Raw genomic sequence first — 10656 nt, forward strand, 5'->3', positions numbered from 1 at the left:
GGGTAGGGAAGTGGGGGGCGCTATGGGGGACTTTTGGGATAGCATTGGAAATGTAATTGAGGAAAATATGTAATAAAAATATTAAAAATTAAAAAAAAAGATTACTATAAGCAAGCAAGTAGTTTTTGTGTAGACATATTTCCATCCATCTTNAGGGAGACACAGGGGGAGGGAGATGCCCTTGCATTTTAAGGGGCAGATTGGTGGGAAATGGGGGTAAACCAGTGTAGGTGCAAATGGCAGGTTGGCAAAGTTTTAATAGTATTTGAACTTTCAAAAGACTAAAGCCTGTGCTACAGAAAACAGGCTGGAGGCAGAAAGGACTGGAATGGGGTGGGGGCAGGGAGACAGTTGGGTAAAGGGGGGGGGGCTGAAGACAGGTTCCTTAGCTATTTGAGAACCTAGGAGTGAAATAAGTTTGAATTTGAGTGGTGATGACAGGAGTGGTGTGATTCCAGATGAGTCCGTATGAGACAAGGGGGGTTGTGGAGTTCAGGGAACAATGAGCAACACATATCAAGGAAACACGGAATGTCTTTAGTGGTTTAGGTAGGGATCCCATCAGGACCTGCTACAGAGCAAATCAGGTCGGTGGCACAGTAGCAGCAGATAGATGCGCTCTTCGGCGAGGTCATAGAGAGATGACAAGCAAAGTGGAGAGATCCAAAACCTGAGTGCCAGTTCTGGATCATGTGGCCACAGGTAAACTTGACTTTGTTTCCTTACACCTAGCAATCACAGGTTGAATTAGGTCGNATTTTCACAGTACAGAGGGCACAGGAACTCTTAAGAAACGCAATCAGCTTTCATTCCTTTGCGCTACCCCGAAGCAAAAGTAGGAGCCCAAATCTGAAGACCCTCTTTTTCCAAGTTGGGACTCCAACCAAAGCACAGACAAGTTGGAGGCTCCGCCCCTGCCCCACCCCCCGGGCTTCCTCGTGACTACAGTCCCGACAGCCCTCGCGCGCCACGCCCACGCCCACGGCTCCTGCGCACGCGCAGCTCGAGATGCGACTCTGGGCTGTAGTTTACGCTCAGCTTTGACAGAGACTCCCGGGGGGCGGACCCTAGGTGTCGCGCGCATGCCTGGCAGGGCTGGGCAGCTCTTCCCCGGTGGCTGCGGTTCGGACGCCTCAGCTGGGCCTAAGATGGACCTCCCGGCGGTGCTGGCCGCCCCGGCCACGCGCGGAGACCAACATGGCGGTGGCCCGAGCCGACTTCGCCGCGGTGCGGGGCCGTCCCTCGGTGCCGGTCCCGGGCGCCGTCGCCTGCTGCTGCTGAGGGGCCCGGAAGATGGCGGGCCCGGGCCGCGTCCAGAGGAGGCCCCGGGGCCCAGCCCGCCGCCCCCGGANGACGGCGGCGACTCCTTCGTGGTACTGCTGGAAGTGCCGCGCGCGGCGGACACCCATGGTCAGGAGGAGGCCGAGCCCGATTCGGGCGCGAGCCCCACGGAACAGGTCCCGGCCGCCGCCCCCGGCGCAGCTCTGGCAGGCACGGTCACTATCCACAACCAGGACCTCCTGGTGCGCTTCGACCGCGGCGTCTTCACGCTGGCTGCGGCGCCCGCGCCAGCCGCCCCGAGCCTGCATCCCGCGACCACCCCGGGCCTGGAGCCCTCGAGCGCTGCTGCGTCCCGCCGCGGGCCGGTAGCCGCTAGCGCTGGCTCCCCGGCCTACCGCTGTCCGGAGCCGCAGTGCGCGCTGAGCTTCGCCAAGAAGCACCAGTTGAAGGTGCACCTGCTGACGCACGGCAGCCTCCAGGGCCGGCGGCCCTTCAAGTGCCCGCTGGATGGCTGCGGCTGGGCCTTCACCACCTCCTACAAGCTCAAACGGCACCTGCAGTCGCATGACAAGCTGCGTCCCTTTAGCTGCCCGGTGGGCGGCTGCGGCAAGAAGTTCACCACGGTCTACAACCTCAAGGCGCACATGAAGGGCCACGAGCAGGAGAGCTTATTCAAGTGCGAGGTGTGCGCCGAGCGCTTCCCCACACACGCCAAGCTCAACTCCCACCAGCGCAGCCACTTCGAGCCCGAGCGGCCCTACAAGTGTGATTTCCCCGGTAAGCTGGAGACGCGGACCTGCGGGGACCTGCGGGGGCGGGCGGGACCCGGAGGGGTCTGGACCTAAGGGCCAAACTCCGTGTCGCTGTTTGGGCAGGGTTTGCNGAGGGCGGAGTGGAGGCCTTACGCGCCCTGATCTAAATGAGAATAAGGCAAAAACACTCTCGTGTTTGTGTTGAGGTCCCTTTCAGGTACTTAGAGATATGAAGCTCTGGGTTCCTACAGCGAAGTGGCATGCACAATCGCAGCTATCCGTGGGGAGGGTACAAACCTTTGTTAAGATGCTTCCATTGAAAGTGACCTCTTCTCAGAGTTGAGTCAGGACTTTATTTTTCTCAGTCTACTCGTTCAACAATACCAGAGGAGTCAGAGGTCCAAGACACATAAATCGAAATATGCCACCTTAAAATACTGAGGGAATGAGCACACATTGGTGCTTCTCTGGTCCCTCTCCAGCCTCTCTGGAAGCCCTATTGATTAGAGGACACAGAGCTCCCAAGGACGCCTCAAGCATTGGATCAGACCCCTGTCCTTCCCAATATTATGAATAGAGTGATGCTCCTTCATCAGGGTGAGCCTCTGCCGGTGTGTGACACAGCTNTTTTTGTGTCTTTTATANTGATTTTTGACAGACTAATCAGTTTCTGGAATCATGTCTGTTCTTTTTACTTTTAGCCAGCATCTAGCTTGCACATTAACATTTTTATACACTCTGCACTAGTAATGTGCATTCTAGATTATTTTCATATGAAGATTATTATTATATGTAGGGTATAGCAACTGAAAAGGATATCTTGTGTGTTGTATGGGGCTGGGAGGAAGAACCAGACTTAACTTGTACAAGCAACAGATTCTAGTATTGTATTCTAGCATGCACACAATATCTGATAGAGTCTGATGTAGAAATCATCAAGCTGATGATTGAAAACATGCAGTCATTTCCTAATCCAAGAATGATGATGGCTGCTCACACCCTAGTAAAGGTAGCACCNTTCTCTGTCATACTGGGAAGGACAGGGATCCACTCACTTAAAAGCATGANGTGCCCNTAAGGGTCTTGTGCTGGCAGCTCACTTAGGCTTCCATAGAAGCTGGGAGAAGGAGCAGGGGAACACCACCTTTTCGTGTCCAGTCAAGGAGAGGTTGTTTTGACAACATGAGCTAGGAAGTGGCAGTGGGAATGGCGTGGGGCTTCAGGAAAAGATCACAGAGTCAGAGAGAAAGAGCTTGCCTATTGATAGCCGGTGGTGAGGACTGTTGCTAAGGCAGAGAATGCTAATGTTCGCATTAACCTAATCACATATACCCTAAATAGCAAAGCAGACAGCTTGAGGCTAAGGAAGAGGATTTTTGGATGGGGCAGAAATTCCTGGGCTGTTACTTTTATGTAGGGCTGTATAGTGATTGTATTTTAGAGATGGGGCTGTGAGAACAGAGGTGAAGCTGGCAACCTGAATAAATGGGTAAAAGATAAAGAGAAACCAGATGGTAAGATGTGGGGTGTCAGTTGCAGAAGCTGGAGGGAATTGAAAAGTGTGGAGGATGCAGATTCCTACTCTAGGGACAGAAAATCTGAGCTAGTAGGATGGTTGCAGCCCTGCAAAGCTGTGTCCGACTAAATCTTGATGGTTAGTGTTTAGTTTGTCCTGCTCATTTCTTGGGTTTCAGACAGCATTGCCAACTGAGTTTGTAAAAGACAAACATAGTTTTTGCAGAGTTGTCTGCAAAAGTGTCCAGCAAATGCTATGTGTGGAAGACAACCTCTTAATCTTACATCACACTGCAACAGGTGACCTGTGTGTTGCATATCACACGTGCAACAGGACCTTCTGTGCCTTCTAGAAAGCTAAGCATGGCTGGACCTAGCTTTGCAGACCTGGTTTCCAAATCATGGCTTTCCTTGTCTGTTCATTGTGAACTGCCACTGTCAATTGTGTGAGCTGCACTATGTGATTTTTGTCCTGAGAGCTGAGCTTGTGCTTTCTTCATTCAGGCTGTGAGAAGACGTTCATCACAGTGAGTGCCCTGTTTTCCCATAATCGGGCCCACTTCAGGGAGCAAGAGCTCTTTTCCTGCTCCTTTCCTGGGTGCAATAAACAATATGACAAAGCCTGCCGACTGAAAATTCACTTGAGAAGTCACACAGGTATGAGCTGCAGTGTGCACCTCCATATAGACACATGCTTTGTGGTGGCTGTCGTGCTCATGGCTATGCTATGTCATGTTTTTCTTTTACAAGGTGAAAGACCATTTATTTGTGACTCAGACAGTTGTGGCTGGACCTTCACCAGTATGTCCAAACTTCTAAGACACAAAAGGTAAACGAACCATACATTTGGCATTTAGGTTCTAAAAGCACATGAACTATGTGTCTCAGACCACTCTTAGTGAATTACATACAGATTTCAGGCAGTTTAAAATGCAGCTCAGTGTCAGTGCTTTAGAAAATCAGAAAACTAAGAAAAACACTAAGTCTCTTCANTTGACAACAGTTATTTCCTCTGTAAGTTTGATTTGGTTTACTTAACATCCTGTCAATACAATTACATTTTTTTCCTTTTAAATGTTGTAGAAATACTTTTCTTCGTGATCTTGTAAACTTTCAGCAGTGATACTGACAACTAGGGGTCTGTGTACACGTGATGTTCATCGATATGTTGTCTCATTCCATCTTGGTCACAGGTCCGATACTGGTATTATACAGATTCAGAGAGGGTGGGTGGCCTGTGTATGTTTTCACGACTGGGGTCTGAGATGCTCAGAGTGAAGGCATTACTTAGAAAAAGACTGTTTGCAAGTTTACTTAACAAGGATCTTTCCTACTGCTGCTGAGCTCTGTGTGTGTCTTCTGGTCATCTGTGNCTTGGAAAGAACATTGGTCATAGAGACTTCAAAGAGTTCACATTGCTTCATTCTCTCCTTTGGGGCTCAGCGCTTGTTAGATTGTTGTAGCACTAATTATTCCATTCCTGGCTCTGGGGCCACCTACCTATCAAAATAGAATTTCTGATTATGGGGCAGCTAAACAAACCCTGTGTGAACATTCTGAAATGTATTGACCATTTGAATGGAGGGAGCACACTGTTTCAGGTCTAAAGTCTCATGCCTGTGAGTCTGTGAGTAATGATTGCTCCTTCATTTTTTTATTTTTTTTGTTTCAGGAAACATGATGATGACCGGAGGTTCACTTGCCCAGTTGAAGGTTGTGGCAAGTCATTCACTAGAGCAGAGCATCTGAAGGGCCACAGTATCACCCACCTGGGAACAAAGCCATTCGAATGCCCTGTGGAAGGTAGCATTTAAAATGTTGCTTTAGCTGTAGACAAAGTGTCACACAGCACTCCTCTTAAGCTGTAAGTTTGAGTTGCAGAAGCACTAAGGTAGTTGCCAGTTTCAGCCCTGTATTTATTTGGTTGGTTGAGAGTAGGTACACACTGTCTTAGGGGAGTGTACTAGAAGAAGCATTCAGTCTGTGGCTATCCACTACCTGTTTAACTCGGTGATTATGAGGAGCAGGTGAAGTGAGAAGAAGAGTGCACTGTCGTGTGTGGTCTGGCATGTAGCTTGGCCTCACTAAATGACAAATCAGAAATAAAGCCTGTCAGATTTTTTAATAAGGGTATACATGAGGCTTTGTCTTGGTTAGGGTTTCCTAAAACACCTCGACCAAAAGCACCTTGGAGAGCATCTCAGCTTACACTTCTATGTTACAGACCATCATCAAAGAAAGTCAGGGCAGGGACTCAAGGAAGGGACCTAGAGGCAGGAGCTCATGCTAAGGCCCTAAGNGAGTGATGCTTACTGGCTTGTTTCCATGGCTGACATAGCCTGCTTTTGTAGAGCACCCAGGATCATAGGCCGGTGTGTGGTATTACCTTACCCACAGTGAATTTGGCCATGCCACATCAATCATCNATCAAGAAAATGCCTCAAACATTCCCACAGACCAATGTTTGGAGACATTTTTCTCAATTGAAATTCTCTCTTTCAAAAAAAAAAATCTAGCTTGTGTCAAGTTGTCATAAAACTAGCCAGCACAGGCTTTTTTCTTTGAAATGTTTAAAAGTTTAATTTATTTGTATGGTCCATTTATACCAACCCTGCTCTAGTTGAAGGTCCACTAAGGGAGGAGCAGTCCAGCATGAGTCTGTTGAACCCTAAATTTAGGGCCTCAGCTGAATCTGTAGACTTTAGTTATCTTAGCTGGAGAAGGATAANAAAGACCAACCCCAGTTTTTACAACAGACTGAACATAGTGCAGATGGTGTTATCAAGCTTTCCCTCTTGTCACCGTGCCAGTTGTGAGTGAATATGACAGATAAACAAGAACATTCCGGCTGCTCTGGGTGCCGAGGGTTCATCCATACTGCTCTTAGGGGGTGGGGTGTGAATGTCCTNATCAGTTTAAGGAGGAAAGCTAGCCAGACATTAAAGAATGGCTGTTAGAAGCAGAAAGACCAGAGGGAGAATCCACAGGGCAATAGTAGCTCATGTTGGAGACAAGGCCAAGTCTGGTCTTTGGAGGGGCACTGTAATCACCCTGGTAAGACAGTTGCTCCTGGGCTAGGGGCTGACAGCAAAAAGGAAGAGAATCCCATCAACAGCAGAAATAGAGTCAAAGCTTGCTGTGATTTGGACCTGGATGAGGGAGGAGGGGTAGTAGTTGAGATCTGATGTAGGGATTGNAGAAGAGAAGAGTTTGGTCATATGGTACATAAAATGATAAAATGTTAGCTTGACCAGAGAGCTACCTAGACAGCAGACTGTGTGTCTGCTGCTGGCCTAAAGAGCAAGCCAGACTATGGCTGAAGCAAGTAGCATACAGGCCCTCATTTAAGCCCTGCAAGGGGATGGAATTCTCAAGCAATTCAAAATGTGAANTCTGGATTCAAGTCCTGACTCTGCCTCTTGCATGGCTCAGAGGAGTCCTGGGATAAACAGAACTGTGCCTCTTTTCCTCATCCATGAAGTAAACTAAACCTCATGGGGTTTTTGCATGGCTTGCATGGCTCAGAGGAGTCCTGTGATAAACAGAACTGTGCCTCTTTTCTTCATCCATGAAGTAAACTAAACCTCATGGGGTTTTTGCAGGGATTCAGCTAATTTAAAGCTTGTAAAAAGCATTAGTATTTATCAGTTCCGATAGTTGTAGTGATTACTGTTAGGTGGAGTTTTGTTTTGTTTTCTGTTTTTAAGCCCTAGTGAGCCGTGATGGAGAGCCACNGGTGGTGGTATCACAGTGAAAAGGCTGCCCTGGTAGGAATACTGAAAACAGGATACTGAGCCGGAAGGATGTGTGTGGAAGACCAACTATNAATGCTGAGGCCCACTAGTATCATTTGTTGTTGGTGAGCAAGTTTTGGTAGGCCAACTCAGGCAGAACTAGTGAGCAGGAGGCAGGTGCTGCTCATTTTGACAGTTCTTCTGGGATCGATTGGGCAATTCACTGTTAACGATGGAGCATTGACGTTCTCAAGGAGCTTTGAGCCTCAGCAGAGAGATGTGTGACAGGGCTTAGTCAAGGCCTCTGCATGATGCAGTGGCGCCTGATGCAGAGACTCCAGAACTCCTGCATACTGGACTAAATGAAACTAGGCTCATTTAGGTGAATGTGTTGAGAGTGGTGTCAGGAACATCCTCAGGGTGGTAGGCAGTGCCAGTGCCAGGGACCTGAGAGTGGGCTATTTAAGGGAATGTGGGGCCATGTGAGGAAGGGCCCCGACTGTCTCTGTGCAGTTTGGGACTTCATTTCATTCTCACATAGAACTTCAAAATGTGTTTCTAGGCAAGCTCTAAGGCTNTTCCTTATCCTGCCCCCATGCATCTCATTTTACGGACAAGGAAAAGCTACTCTGCAGAGTCAGAAGCTTGTCTGTGGTCATGGGTCAAATAAGGGCTGCAACGCCGACAGCCTTAGCTGAGCAATTCCCTATGCCTTAACACCCATCAGCTTTAAGGCCTGCCTCCATCACTCACTGAGGCAGGTCACCCACTCACTGCCCCTTACTCTGGCATCTCTCTCTGTCTTCTCAGAAGCTGTTTGTACAGTATTATTTCAGCTTTGATCTTTTTCTTACTTACTACCTATGTGCTCATAAGCCTCTGAACTCAAGAATTCTACCTCCTCTTCCTGGGTCTCTAGAGGACAGAGCACCAACATGACAGGCTGTCATGGATGAGGGAAAGGCAATTGTAAACATGTGTTGCCTCCAGCACTTGAATCCAGATCTGATGTGTGAGTGAATTAAGTATATAAGCTGGGGGTTGCCGGATCTGGCTCCTCTTAAACCAGTGACCTAGAAACATTTGCTCAGTTTCTGTGATGCACAGAGGGAAGTGGGCAGGTTTGCATTTGGTCATGTATTGAGATAGTTCCAGCCCCTAGGACTGTAGGATTTCTTTTTCTTTCTTCTTTTTTTTTTTTTTAACAGCTTAATAAAGGTGATTCATACACATTTTTGCAACTGAACTTTGGAGGTTTTTAAGTTGTTTCCACCTAACTCTGAGCGGTGGGTAGAAGGAACAGAGTGCGCTTGATTAGGTCACATGTCTTAGACTAACTCATAGTCTACATATTCCTTTATCATTTTCCCTTTATCCCTTGTGCCAAGGTGTTTGGTAATGTCACTTGTCAGTATCAGTGCTTGAGAACATAGTGTCATGATCTGTATTAGGGTTCTCTAGAGGAACAGAACAGTTAAAATGAATCTATATTAAAAGGGGGCTTATTAAAGTGGCTTATGGGTTGTGGTCTAGATAATCCAACAGTGGCTATCTCTCAAAGGAAAATACAAGAATCCANAAGGCTGGATGTCTCAGCATACATTGGAATTTTGAAGAAGTAGACTCTAAATTTAGTGGAGGAATACCTTGGCAGCAGGATAGATAAACTTACCAGTGAGAATGGGGACAAGCAGGCAAAACCCAAAAGCTTTAATCTTTCATGTCCTTTTATATAGGCTCCCACCAGAAGGTGTGGCCCAAATTTAGGGTGAATCTTCCGACCTCAAGTGATCCAATCAAGAAAAATCTCTTACAGGTGTTTAGTTAATTCCAAATGTAGTTCAGTTGACAACCAAGATTAGCCATGGCAGATTCACTCCTTGTCAACTTGACACAATAATATCTCATTATGTCATGTTTTATTTCCAAATGAAACCAATAACCAGGTAATAATTACTCCTAACATGATATAACTATCCTCCTATAACTGCAAATGCATTATATATCTTAGAATGTGTGGCAGTATCCCTTAAGGGACAGTCTTTTAGTATCTCATCACTTAGATATTCTAACCACTGATATCTCAATTGGTGATACATAACATGATAAATCTAGTAAAGAAAACACAAATATCCTTACAAACACATTCTTAGCAAAAAAAAAATGTGACAGAAGTACATGTCAGTTATCATCCTGAGTTTTGCAACTGGTCACATGGCCTTAGTTGGTGTTTGTGACTAGCTTCCTCTATTACCCATTCTGTATTTCCTCACCCTCAGCAAGCACCTCAGCAGGACTTAGGTTTTTGTTTTTATGTCTTGTTTTTTATTTTTGTTTTTCCTTAAGAAGTGACCCATACCTTCATTCTTGAAGGTTCTGAACCCTTTGTCATCCTGAATNGATTGGGTTATAGTTTCACATTGACTTAATTTCTGTCTTAGAGTTAATATTGCTGTGCTAAAAAATCATAACCAAAGCACCTTGAGGATAAAAGGATTATTTTGGCTTACNTATCCTGAATCACGGTCTATTGAAGGAGAAATCAAAGCAGGAGCTCAAATCAAGAGGGAACCTGGAAAAAGGAGCTGATAAAGAGTCCGTGTGGAAGAGTGTTTCTTACTGGCTTATTTCTCATGGCTTGCTCAGCCTGCTTTCTTATACCCTCCAGGACCACCACCAAGAGTGATACCACCTACAGTGGGCTGGGCCTTCCCACATCAATCACTAATTAAGAAAATGCACTCCAGGCTTGCCTGATTTTATGGAGCCATTTTCTCATGAGGTTCTCCCTCTCAGATTACTCTAGCTTGTATCAAGGTGACATAGAACTAGTCAGTACATGAGTCTTAATTACTGTTGCAGAGGGAGTTGCATGTGGCACAGTGCGTCACAGCGCATATTTCACATGTGCAGAAACTTGGTCAGCAGATGACTTGGTGAGGTTGGTTCCTTCCACCATTGTGTGAGTTTTGGAAATCAAACTCAGGTCACCAGACTTGGGTGGCAAATACCTTCCTTCTGAATTGTCTTCTCAGTCCAGTGTCACTTCTGATGTAGTTAGGAAGTATCCTTGATCATCCTCAGGTGTAACTGGATCCCCTCTGTGTTCCAGGGTGCTGTGCCAGGTTCTCAGCTCGCAGCAGTCTGTACATTCATTCTAAGAAACATCTGCAGGATGTGGGTACTCCGAAAAGCCGCTGCCCAGTGTCCAGCTGCAACCGACTCTTCACCTCCAAGCATAGCATGAAGGCACACATGGTGCGGCAGCACAGCCGGCGCCAAGGTCTGTGATTGTGGCCCCTGAGGGCTGCAAAGAAGTCTATGCCTGAGTATGAGAGGAGTGGGATTGTCCCCTCCCTCTCCCCTCTCAGTCA

General features: G+C 47.1%; 1 protein-coding gene across 2 annotated transcripts in view; it reads left to right on the plus strand.

Moving 5' to 3' along the window:
• The first annotated feature begins 989 nt into the window (after window positions 1-989).
• Zxdc (ZXD family zinc finger C) overlaps window positions 990-10656 on the plus strand; it is a 33495-nt gene continuing 23828 nt past the window's right edge. Inside the window, exons 1-5 of one of the 2 annotated variants that reach the window (XM_021164787.1) lie at window positions 990-2058; window positions 4053-4205; window positions 4299-4377; window positions 5221-5351; window positions 10395-10565. In XM_021164787.1, the coding sequence (XP_021020446.1) occupies window positions 1083-2058; window positions 4053-4205; window positions 4299-4377; window positions 5221-5351; window positions 10395-10565 (1510 nt within the window). In that variant the 5' untranslated portion in view covers window positions 990-1082. The remainder of the gene's footprint in view (window positions 2059-4052; window positions 4206-4298; window positions 4378-5220; window positions 5352-10394; window positions 10566-10656) is intronic. The other variant, XM_029478439.1, reaches the window with a different exon arrangement.

This window comes from Mus caroli, chromosome 6 (genome assembly GCF_900094665.2).
Source record: "Mus caroli chromosome 6, CAROLI_EIJ_v1.1, whole genome shotgun sequence".
Taxonomy (NCBI): domain Eukaryota; kingdom Metazoa; phylum Chordata; class Mammalia; order Rodentia; family Muridae; genus Mus; species Mus caroli.